General features: G+C 42.2%; 1 protein-coding gene across 3 annotated transcripts in view; it reads right to left on the bottom strand.

Moving 5' to 3' along the window:
- Positions 1 to 12,918, bottom strand: part of RARB (retinoic acid receptor beta) — a 311,624-nt gene that overhangs the window by 82,486 nt on the left and 216,220 nt on the right. Inside the window, exon 1 of one of the 3 annotated variants that reach the window (XM_010712869.2) lies at positions 8,105 to 8,804. The exons of 1 other annotated variant lie outside the window; for it this stretch is intronic. In XM_010712869.2, coding sequence (XP_010711171.1) covers positions 8,105 to 8,261 — 157 coding nt within the window. In that variant the 5' untranslated portion in view covers positions 8,262 to 8,804. Of the gene's footprint in view, positions 1 to 8,104; positions 8,805 to 12,918 lie in introns of those variants that run through there. One more of the 3 variants, XM_003207191.3, reaches the window with a different exon arrangement.

The raw sequence follows: 12,918 nt of genomic DNA, 5'->3' as shown, positions 1-12,918 counted from the left end.
GTCTTGGAAAGACAGACGATGTTGGCCTTCCTGGTGGCTTTTCTGGTGCGAGGTAAGGAGCAGAGGAGCAGGGCTGGGAGGAGGTCTGCTGATCCTGAGTGGGACTGGCACCACTTTAAATCATCTCAGCCCCTCTTAGGTCTGCTTATCACACAGGAGCCTGCAAAACTTCCTAACACCGGTCTCCAGCTGGCAGAGGAGAGACTTTGGTGCAAGACTGGAAGACCAGTGCTGTCATACAGGCAGAGAGATACACCTCTGTGTGATGGGCTGTGTGCTGCCAACAATCCAGCAGAGTAGTAACAAAATGCTGTGAACATCACTACAGCGGTGTGTGTTTCACCACAAGCTGTGTTCAGACAGAAGAAATGAAGGATTAAAGAGATTTTTTGCGTCACTGTTGTTGTTTTTTCCTGACTGAACCATTTCTTCCACTCTGAGTGTATCATGGACACAAATAGCTTTCCAGCATTGAAGCACCCATGAAGTAAACCTAAGTTGAATCTAATGGCAGCATTTGTCTCTGGTTGGTGCAGCACTGGGCAATTCAGTCAGCTGCTCCACATCCCTGCCGTGGAGCTCGAAAGGAGAACAATTCTTTTCTTTTTTTTCTTTTCTTTTTTTTTTCCTAAGAAGAAAAGCAGTTTTGGCTGTTCCTCCTGCTGAATATCCAGTGCAATGGCATCAGCATTTACTAATATTTCAGTAAAGCAGTGGTACATAAACATGCTAAAGGCTCAGCCATTGAAGCACTCTGTCTGAAACTCCTATTAAATCCAAGGGTGGAGCGCTGAGTGCATTGAAGGGCCTCACAAGATAAGGCTCTAAAAGACAAAGATACACTTAATTTGTCTTGTTATTGTTCAAAGATCCTTGCTAAAAATACAATGTGAGCCGAGAGAAAAGTATTATGGTTCAGTGGAAAGACATCCTCCTAATCATTAAATGAAACAAACCGGTGCTAAAAAAAGTCTTTGTTGTGAGACATTTCTCCGCTCTTTATCTCAGGGGATGCACTTAAGGGGTAAAGTCTAAGTCACTGAAAGTGCACGAAACGGAAATCCCTCCAAACTATGGATGGACTTTAGCACCATGTCCTTAGCGGTGAAGATCCAGAGCACTTTGAGAATTTATAAATACTCACTCGAGCTTTAACCTATTAAACCTATACAAGTGTCACTTGCATGTATATGTTTGACTTACATAGTTTTATAATATTCCGTTTATATACGGTATAAGCAGGGGAAAGAAAAATCACCTTGTCCAAGGGGAACAGAAGGTATATTATATACTCTGTGTCCAGGGTTCTTTACACAGACTTGCTGGATTGTATTTCCATCTCTCAACAAAAGTATTTGAAGAAGCTGTAAAACTCAAACAGAATGCTAAAAGAAAGTGGGGTCAGTTATATAAGAGCTGGCATGAGTTTGTTACGTTTTTCCTTACCCACTCCCGAATAAAAAGGACAAAGAAGTTAACATTGAGGGAATGTGTTCCTAAACCACATGATATCCTTATCAGATTGTCATGTACAACAGAAGTTCTCACACACAGACCCCATGCTGGTGATCTGCTGTGAGCTGCCCCATCACATGATGCAAGCTCTCCGCTCCTATTCAGATCACTAAAATGAGCTGAAGGAAGCTAGATTCATACCCTTCCCCAGAAAAAAACAAAATCTGCAGTGAACACAACCACACGAATTCACTGTCACTGGGAAAATAACACAGAACAGTTGCAAAATGAGAGGCGAGAATATGAAGATCATCTAACTACTAAAACCTATACCAGGAGGAAAAGTCTGAAACTGAGAAAAAGTCCACTCATAAGCAAGGAAGCAAGCAGAGAATCAAAGAAATAAGCAAGACAGGCAAAAATGTCATGGAAAAAAAAACAACCCCAAACCCTAGGCTTGTACTTTCAATGTTCAATTCTGAAAACTCCACTTGTAAATTTACAGAAAAAGAGTAATACGCTGTTTAAAACAAGTCCTGCTTAATATGCTGTTTAAAACAAGTCCTGCTTTGTCCTATAAGTGTCTCTATTTCCACTCAGTGTTGTGAACTCATGTAATTTAATTGCTTTTTCGTGTAGCTGAGGTGAAGTGGAAAAATCCTCTAAAATTTTTAATATTAAATAAAAGTTCTAGACAATATCTGGTCATTTCAATATGTGGCTTGTTTTTAAAAGTGCTGAGGGATCTCTTAGATTCTCCGCATTTTTGGAAATGAAGCCATGAAATGTGGATTTAGGATGCTAACTTTAGGCTACTGTTTCTGACATTCTTAACTTTTGAAACACATTTGCTCATGCAGTGACGGATTAATAAAATCCCAAACATGAAATTATTTTTAAAAAGATAATTTCAAATCCAGATTTCTGGATGAACGTTGTTTACTGACTATGATTAGGAGGAATAGCTGTGATTATGGTGACTGAAAGAATACACAGAAGATTCATTCCCACATCGTATCAGTTTGTTTATTTTGTACCTAGAGTATGGTTCTCATAAAAAGGCAGCAGCAGACGGAAGACATTACTCTTGGTTTGCCTGCTACTAAACCCAGTTTTGCTGCCCTCCTGCTATACTTTTTCTTGCAGTACAGAGGAGATGATTATTCTGTTATTTTAGAAGAGTTTGGAGCATTTCATGGCTTCTATTTTTGTGGTTCCATTTGGTTTGAAAGGGCTTGAATTTCAGCACAAAGTGACATGGGTCACACTGCATGGGGACAGACTTCGTGCACGTGAGCAAAGGTCAAAATCAATCATAGCTTTGTATTTCCAGCCCTATTACTTTTGGCAGTTTACCCTGCCAGAAGGGGCTAAAATATTTGCTGCCCAAAAGGAGTAAACATCAATAGGCGGCAGGCAGATAATCAGCTTCTCCACCACACAGCGGTGAGAAACGAGGAAACGGGATCTTCTTGCAACAGCCATTCAGCTATCTTAATGCTACATATAACATTTCCAGTAAAAAAAGTTTAAGGTTTTCACAGCACAGTAATTTGAAAAGGACAATAGGCCTATTTAGGTAATTATATTATGCAGGCTTTGTTATTAGGCAGCCCTGCTCAGTCCCAGAAAGTCTGGATAATCAAAAGTGTCCAAGTACAGGAAGGGGAAAAGTACAACCGCACCCTCCCTCACAGCCGCTGCCAGGATCCGTGGATCCTGAAGGGTAAAGTCTATTTACTGAAGTTCCTTGGCCATTTTATACATCCACCGATATCCTTCCTCATGGGGCTGCGCACCGCTGCCTCACCGGGGTGGGAGCCACCCACTGTGGGACCCCCTGCCAGGGCAGACAGCGGCGAAGGGGTGAGGGACGGGCCCCCTGCTCACACACACACCAGCGCTGGCCCCCGTTGCTGGGCGGACCTGAGAACTCATCGCAGTCCCACTCGCTTTTAAGGTTTCAGTGGGACGGGCGGACGGCCACAGCCCTTTCCAGCACGGCATCTCACAAACAGGCCCCCAAACCCAAACGCTGGTTGCGCAGCACAGTCACAGTGCTTCAGCTGTGTGCGGGGCGGTGCGTGAATTAGATCAGAGCACTGGGGGCCATGCGGACCCAACGTGCCCAGCGGACTGCCCGGTTTGCCACGCACCAGGCAAAGCCCCTGGCCTGGCTGCGGCCCTGGCAGCCGTGCAGGCACGACGCTGGCACACTTAGCAAACGCAGCTCTGGGAAGCGCTCTCAGCAGTAAGTGGGGATTTAGCTGGATGTGAGGATGACTAACTTCGCTGTCTGAAACATTATCTCTCCCTTTCAACTCCTTAACTTCAGTGTAACCTCTGCGAGGCAGCGCTGCAGCAGGCTAGCTTTGTTCTGACAAGTTACACCTTCACTGCACAGACGCATTAGGCAAGCGGGGAGTCACCCAAAGATACATTGCTTTTCCTCCAAGCTTATCCCACCCCGGCTTCACCAGCGAATGCCTCTCATCATTTTTATCTGCGGGAGTTTTTGACAGCAGTGTACGTCCATTAGAGTTTTCCTGCGCCAGCAGATGAATCGGGCGACCTAGATCAGAGCCTACGTAGAGGACTGGTTGCTCTCATTTCAATTCATTTGGAAGAAAAATATCCCCCTGTGACGTTTTGAGTGAGAAAAGCTCCGTATTGAAGAGGATCAGAAACAAATACTTCTCATCACATATTTCAGGGCATTAAGCCACAAGTACAAAAAATGAAATACAAACTCTATTCCTAAGTATATCGGTTCTAATGATTACAATGTAAAGTTTTCGCATGAACTTTAAAGAAAATAACCTGGTTCAAACAGATCTTGCCTTTTGGGCACTAGCAAACACACCTGCAGCAATTTGATACCTGGGAATGCAGATTACAAGTCCTTACTTCAAAATGTTTGTTTTTAAATTCAGAAAGATGAAAGAAAAAGTTCTGCACTTTTTTTTTTCTTTTTTTTTCTGTTGAGCGCAGATGTTTCCAGTACTCCCAGTGCTTGCAGGTAACAAGAACCCGGCCCAAACGGAATTCAGAAGTAAAACGTATGCCTTGTGGATTTCCATCTTCACAAACTTTCTGGAAGTTAGTACCTTCTAGACCTCTCCAGATGAGCACTTCTCAGAGGACCCAAACAACAACCGCATGCTCCAGGAGTGCCCACATCATGCCACACTCTGTTGCCGTGTTCTTAACTTTCGCCTTCCTCATACTCCGTACTCTTCTAAACACAGCAAAACACAGCAGGTAGTAGTATATCATGATATTATCAGCTACATACAACCAAGCAAACTTATTCTGGCTTTGGGCCTTCTCATTTGTTTTTCACTTCTTTAATTAATGAAGACTAATGAAGACTTTTTTTAATGCTTTTCCAAGGAAAAAGGAAAATCACTCTGCCTTGCAGCTCGTTCCCTCTTAGGGCTTGTCCCGTTCCCACTTCCGCACTACTGAGTTAGCTCTCATTTCACTAAAAGTTAGTTGTTTTCTCTTGGTAATTGTTGTCACTACACAATAAGGGAGCAAAAAATTCCATCTGTCTTGAAGTATAAATTAATCATTCTTGCTATCTTAACTTCAGTCATTTTTGTCCTCTCAAGAACTATTCTCCTGTAATTTGATTATATCAACCTGATTTTTATCTTAGGAGAAAAGGAGAATTACTCATGATTAAAACCGCAGTCGGTTCTAGTGTCATCCTTGAGTCCACAATTTTCTTTGTAAATAAATAGCTTCTCTTTAAGCCTATAACAAGGTAAGAAGCATCAGATAAAATATAAACATGTGTGAGTACACAAATGGATACAGTTTGTGTGTAGCACATCTTACAGTACACAGTGGCTAGCGTTGGGGTTGCAAACCCATAGCATGCTTTTCCTCCACGGGGGGAGGAAAAAAATGCCACACAAGTTAAGGTCATGTTTGGGTTGCATCTTACCCTCTGCTTCACTTTGCAGACCCTCATGGACTACAAAATTTGTGATGTTGCAGGAGTGCGTTGGCTTAGTGAATTGTAATGGGATTAACATCCTGAAGATGTGCTGAAGTTGGAAACCCACAGCGTTCTGCCTTAACCTCTGCAATAGCCAATTTTGCGAATATTTCAGCTGAAACCTTGATGCTAGGATTGTTGCTGGGCTGTTCTGAGGTTGCACTGTTCAGGTATTACTCCCTTAACAACCATTTACCTTTTAGTCTGCAATCACATCTCTATCAAAGCAATATTTTATTTCTCAGGCCTAAAGCTATGGCTGCAGGTGTACTGCTTTTATGGGAGAGCCAAAAATAAAACAACAAACTAAACAAAAAAAAACCAAACCCAACCTATTACATGTCTAATAATTTCAAAATTTGGCTATGATTACATTTCATTAAATCACCGAGGTCTTCATAAAAAGGAAGAATCAGGAAACACTTCAGTTCAAATTAACCATTGTTATCTTTGTATTTGTAATTACTGGAGCAACCTTTAAACCACTGAAAGTTTTCTCTATTCCAAAATTCTGGTTTTTGACATTATTTTCAGGAGATACAAAATCAAATATTAAGTGCTGACAGAATTTTACTATTTTATCATCCGCGTACATATATTTATCCACACGCATAAAGTGCTTACTATTTTCCAAAACTAAAATCACCACTTGCTCTAGAAATCAAACAGAATTCCTCATTTAGACTCTAATTGAATTGCTTTTCCATATTCACATGCCATTAAATTTCACAGTTCAAATTACAGCTATCAGATTATAATTCAGGTTTCAGCCTGACTTTAGATTCCCGTGCAGTGAACATTAATCCCATTCCTCACAAAGTTAGGAGTCTGGATTCCTGAATGCATTTGCCTTGTATTTTTCTATTTACTCCTGTAAATATTAGTTTCTCTGAGTAGCTAAACTTTGCTGTTATCAACACTTGTCTCTTATCGCAGGCCCTAAGCAAATGACATATTTACCACTCATTCCATTCCGATAAGGGTAATCCCGTGTTTAACTTGTCCAAGAACAAACATCATATATTTTGTTCTTAAGAATCATGCCTCTGGTTATTAAAAAAAAAAAGAGAGAGAGAGAGAGAGAATGAACAGATTTTTAAACCAGAAGTTATTTAAGAATATTTTGCAAATGAAGGTTTTTTATGATAGCTTATTCCTCCTACTTCAGCAAAGTTTAATTCTGAGTTTCCATGATATCGCTGCCGAAGTTATAGGAAAGTTCCTTCCATGGCAGAAAAAAAGCACATTTTTAGTGAAACATCTGTTTGGTTTTTTTTCCTCTCTAACTGAAGCTCGCCCAGAGCTAGTAACAGTATTTTGAAGAAAGAGCTTTGTTTCATATCTCGTTTGAAGCATTTTGAGAACAGCGTGGAGAAAATAAACATCCCATGCTGAACTTCACAGTCTAATTTTAATTGTAAAGACATCAAAATATTTGCAGTGTCGTAGGCTGGTAGTCATTGATTTCTGCAGTTCTGTTTTCCTTACTCAACCCACACAAATGTCATTTGCTGACTGAAAACTTTTGAGAAGAGTGAAGAACGCATTACTTCATCGACCATTTGTTAAGTTTATTTTTTAATGCACACCCCCCCGCCTAGAGATTAATTGTATTGAAGGGAGAACTATTCTAATTCCAGGCAACTTTTTAACACACTGCAAAACAAAAATTTCAAACAATCAGACAGTTAATGGTGTACTAGAGTGCCTGAGAGTGTGCTAAAAACATTTTGATAGATAGCCAAGTCATTTATCTAAATCACCGTCAGAGCAGTGAAGCATCCTGCAAGCTTTTATGCAGAGTATAAGGAGATTTTTTTCTCAAACTTGAAATTGTGGAGATAAAATACTATCAGTTTACTACCTATGTATTTCAGCACAAGATCAAGACTCTCTAACATAATAACATCTTTTCTTAAGTGTCCCACCACTAACTCTTCTTCCTCCATTACCAGTGTAACACTGCCTGAATCTCAAGGTATAGAAATAATTGATGTTTAAACTCAAAGGGTGCTCACAGTGAGTAGTTTTCTAGCAAAACAGCAACTTCTTAGAGCAACAAAGTGAAGAAGAAAGGTGGCAACAAGGTCAGTACAAAGAAATATTGCCTTTTCTTCAGAAACTTAAAACTACTGTCTGATTTTTGGAATGGCACCTACCCAGTACAATTCAATGGCTTTGTAAGAACTGCACAGAGCAGCATTTTAATTGCTTGGCTGCTCTGCAGAAATGCACTTCAAGACAACAAGCATCCAGATTATCAAACGTGGTGCAAAATTAGATTAAGGAAGCAAAGAAAAAAAAAAAAAAAACAAAACTTCAGAGATGCTATGTAAATTTGTCCTTCACTGGTTGGAGTTTTACAAATGTTGTATAATATTACAATTTTATGTGTTCCTTCTTGGCTTCAGAACTGTTTTAAGGATCAATATACTACATAAGAAGGGATAAACAGAAAACAGCTCGGCGCTTTCTTTTCTTTTTCCCTCCTGGCCAAAGGAGAAAAAAGGCTTGCAAAGCACATTCTGCACAAAAATTCCCCCCGCCCCTCATCACCCCTGCACTTAATTAAAAGTATTTTTTTACATACATGCAAAATAATAATAATTGCTTTAAAGTGGAAAAAGAACAGTTGGGACCTACATTGAGCACTGTGCCGGTGTTGCCACTCTGTTTGTGCCAATCCACTGAAGCATGCTTTGAGAGCCTTCTCCTGGAGCATGCAGGAAGACGGACTCGCAGTGTAGAAATCCAGCATCTGAGCAGGGCTCACTGCTAGAACATCCATACAGTCAAACATGATTCCCCCTGTACAGAATGCCTGCAAAAGTGCTTTCCTCTAGGTGTGGAGGAAAATGGCACATAAAAGTACACCCAACTCCATCAAACTCTGCCCCTTTTTTGGCACGTAGGCTGTTGGTCTTTTTCCCAGACCAGAATCATGAATTATGACAGACAACACAGCTAAAAGCCTGTAATTGATCCAAATGATCATTTACCATTTTCCAGGCTGCCCAGCCAATCCAGCAAGATGGGGGGAAGCAAGCCGCATTCCAAGTTTTAGCTCCGTTCAATCTCCCCCAAAATCTCTCTAGAACCAGTCCCGCTCCTCAGGCGCTTGCCGGCTGCCTGCAGCTTCTCGCGCCGTGCCGACGGCCGAGTCCCGGGGTCGAAACAGCTCCGGTAGGACCTCTGGATCCCCCTCAGCCATGAATAGATCCTTCTGCCTCTGAACAGCTCACTTCCTACTACTTGTGTCACACAGAATGAAAGATTGAATTGCCTAATATATGCGAGTGAACTTTCTGTGAACCCTTCCCAGGCTGCTAACCTTCAAATGACCCAGGCGTCTGACATCACCAGCTCCCAGGATTCTCACACGGCTTAAAAACTCCCAGCAGCCTGGCAGCGAGCAGGCAGCGGGCGGCGAGGGCGAGCGCGGCCCTCCCCAGGTCACCCCGCTTCATCGGGACCGGCAATAGCAAGCAGGGAGGCGAAGAAAAATAAAATTTAAATTTAAAAAAAATTAAAAAAAATTAAAAAAAAATCAGGAGGAGGAGAATCACACCAGGAATAGAAACAGGGCCTATGCCGGCCGGGAGGCTGTTTGCACAGTGCTGCTTTAGGTGGTTGCTGCGAGCGAGGGGTTTGCGCATCTCAGCTCAATTTGTTGAAACTTCTATGCCCCCTCCCCGCTCCCTCCTCCCCTCGCCACATTCCTTTGCTCCCCTGCAGAGGCCATGAGCAACGCCCAGGCATACACTGCTGCACCAGAGCCACAGCCAAAGGCATCACTCCAGCTTAGGGGCAGCACAGAGCAGCCTCACCCCGAAAGAGTACCACCGCTCAGTGCCACCCACAAAGGGATGGCTGGCACAGCCCTGCTCCTGGTGTGCCCATCCCTGCCATAGGGGGGTCTGCAGGCGCCCATCTCTCCTCTCCAGACCTTTTCTCACTCCTGAAACAGGCAGCTGTGTGTGACAACTGCAAAGGAGCCAGGCCACACTGCTCAGTGGTCTCAGGCTTGCCCACTGGTCTGGGATGTGTCCCCACAGCATACCCATATAGGCCCAGAACAGTGAGACCACAGCCCAGCTGGGGGCAGGAGGCAACTCCCTCATCTCCTATCCTGGCCGCCGCCATCCCAGGTCTTGCCTGTCTCTGATTAGCTGAGAGGGGCAGGGCTGGCTCGTGTGGCCCCGAAGGGACTATATCAGCTTTCACACAGCTAATGAGCCCCAGCTACCAGGAGGGTGAGAGGGGAAAAAGGCAATGGACTTCTCTGTGGGGTCTGGACCTACCTGGTGCTTATCCTGCTCCCCACAGATATTGGTAAGAGGCCACAGATGCTCCTAGGCAGAGCATCCAGCTGTCCCTCACATCCATGCACTGCAGAGGCTGCCATGTCTTCTCTCACCAACATTTTGAAGGTACTGGGTTACCCCTGCCTTCACTTCGTGGCTGGAGACTCACCCCAATGCCCATGCAGCAACATTTCTGGCATTTCTCCCTTGTGGTCCCATGGCCCCGTGACGGGTTGCAAGGCCTTGCCAGAGCTGCCCTCAGCCAGCACCCTGTGCATGGCTCTCTGCTGGCCTACCCTTTGCATCAAGCCTGTGCAAAGCTGCCTTCTGTAAATAATCATCCTCTGCAAAGTATTGCTTCCAAAGAGAGTTCATTGAGACCTTATTCCTACAGACACTTTAAAAGTGGAAAATAACATGGAAGAGACTGGAAACGCTCCCTCTGCCCCATTGGAAAGGGCATAAGCTAAATCACCACATGTGTGCTTTTACTTTCAGCAAATGCACCAAGGATCTGGCAGAGTGAACGTGCACAGCCCTGAGGAGCCCAGGGTGTGATTTCCAGAGGCACAAAGGAGTCTGGTTCCAGGAGAGGCAAGATTCCTTTCTCTGCCTTTCAGCCATCCCTCCCTTCTCTCCTCCAGACACTTGTGTGGCTTCTCAGCATTTTGTGAAAATCAAAAGCTAGTTAAGGTTGGAAAACTGGAAAATGAAACACTCCATTATTGCATGTTTTCTCAAATCCCAAAATCAGAGCCTGGCAGAGCAGGGGACACCGTGCAGGGCAAAGGCACAATTGAGAACTGTAAAGAAATACTGCAGAGAGATTCACTCTGGGACCTGTGCAACCAGTTTAATGGATGTGATGTCCTCTCTACAAAAAGTCCTTTGATGAACTGAGAGCTCTGTGACAATGCCTGTAGATTGTATTAACAAAACTTTTCACAAAGGTTCAAGAATTTAAATAAAAAACAAAGAAGACCCCCACACACTTGCTCCCTTGAAACTGATACGTCCATATTGCAAACAAGCAGCCAGAAAAAGACCTGTTGTAATCTGGAAGAGATAAAAACAAAAGCTTTCTTAACGTTTTTTTCCTCTCGGATAGCAGAACTCTAGCTGTCCCTGCAGCAGGCAGCATCTCTTTCCACCTTCCCTCTAAGTAGAAGAGTGACAAAGCTGGCGTTTAACACTGTGTTTTTAAGGACTTTCTAAGTTTGTTAGGATGTCCTCCCCCAAGCTGGAAAGTCAAGCCGATGAAGTCCCTGACACTCTGTAATCTGAAAATTATGCACAGCACATGTTTATCCAAAAAGTCATCTTTTAGGAAAAGCTTGTTTAAACAATTTCAGCCCAGCAAGCAGAATTCTCTGTAGCAAAATGGCAAGCGAAAAAGTGGTTAAATTTCTGTTACAAGCTCAGCTGTCCATATTGCTGCAATTTGGTTTGTTTTGAGTAATGGAGCTAAATTAGAAGGCAGCATTTTCTAACCAAATGATACAGCATGCACGAGAAGTTTGGAATATGCAATGCGTCATCACAAAAATAACTTGAAGGGATCATACAAAACACAGTATGTTTTGTCAGTCTCTGATTTAGAGAGAAAATAGCATTTTGTGCAGACCAAGGTTCTTGGAACAGTTTAAGCTGAAGCCAAGAAAAACATATTGCCCGTGTGAGTTAAAATAAATAAAATCATACAAACAGAAATTCACTTCTGTTTATTCTATTACCAGTCTTCTAAAACCGAATTTACAAATAAAACCTGCCCATTTTGCTGCAAAATGTAGACTGGCAACTTCTGAAAGTAAGCGTCAGGAAGTCACGCATAGCTGCATACGAATTGAAAAAGATTGCTTTTTCACACTGTATTTAAATGAACCAGGTAGCTCATCATGTTTTATTACGAATAATAGTTGTGCTAATGCTTACACTTATTACAAAAACCACATGTAATTAATGAATTCTTCAAATAGTCTAATCATTCGCTCACATACTATTTCTACGATACAGTAATTTATGTATCTCATATTTCACTTTGAAATAGCACAATACTTGCGGTTTTTTTAACAGAGTATCAGGAAAAGCTGCACTCATAAAGCAGTGGGTATTTTCTAATTGAGATCAGGACTAACCACAATTATTGTGATAACTAATAGCCCTCTAATTCAAATGTAATGAAACTTTAAGTAATGTCACATATTTTAAATGTCTACCCAGCTCATATGGAGGTGCAGCAAGCAGGAAACTTCGCTCTGATTTCTTCCCCTTTATCCAAGCAAAGAAATCGTGATTTCATATCACCGCCTTGATCTGTTTTCTCTCAGACTGCAATGGCAGAAACTTTACAATAAACATATTCTTAGCCATAAGCGAAATAAAAAGCAAAAGTTCAAGTCAGAATTCTATTTCCTTTGGTGTTACTGTATATTTGTCAGTGTGACATAGCACATTTGAAACCCATAATCATAAAACAAAAATTTACAGCCAAGGTTTAGGGTCTACATCTGTTTCTCTGGTTTTTGTACTGCAATTACCCACTGGACAATTCAGAGAGAAGCACTATGAATCATGTGCTATACACGTTTGTGCTGGTCACTTTTTCTTTAGCACAAGAGTCTGAGGATGTTGTGACATGCCTCAATGAGAAAGGGCATTAACTAGAATTAGGGTTAGTGCACTAGGCTTTCTAAATAAAAAGGACTTTACCACAAGCAATGCAGTACTCTTAGAATATTACAGACATATTTATAGCATGGAAAAATTAAAAAGTACATGCAAAAATTCTCTAAAATGAGTACCTCAGGAGAGGCATGCTTTTTTTTGCATGCATGCATTTTACTATTAATCAAACGTAGCACTCTCTTGAAACAGTTTTGACAGCAGAGTAAATGGTTACTAGTGAATGATGTGTGTGTTTAAGCAGTGAAAGCAGAGACAAAGTGATGTTTTCTTCTACTCCCTAGGCAAGAGCTGACACTAAGCTTGCTGCCTCAGCTTTGATACTCACAGATTCCTTTGTGTCAGTTGCTGGGAGAATCACTGGCAGTTCACTAACCCTGCCTCACACACAGGGGCTTTGATTTTTACCTCTTCATTGAGAATAGATGTTAATATGAAACAGTACTTGTCTGCTTTGGCTTTTTTTTTTTT

The sequence above is a fragment of the Meleagris gallopavo genome, chromosome 6, assembly GCF_000146605.3.
Source record: "Meleagris gallopavo isolate NT-WF06-2002-E0010 breed Aviagen turkey brand Nicholas breeding stock chromosome 6, Turkey_5.1, whole genome shotgun sequence".
Taxonomy (NCBI): Eukaryota; Metazoa; Chordata; class Aves; order Galliformes; family Phasianidae; genus Meleagris; species Meleagris gallopavo.
This window is presented reverse-complemented; position numbering and strand designations above follow the sequence as displayed.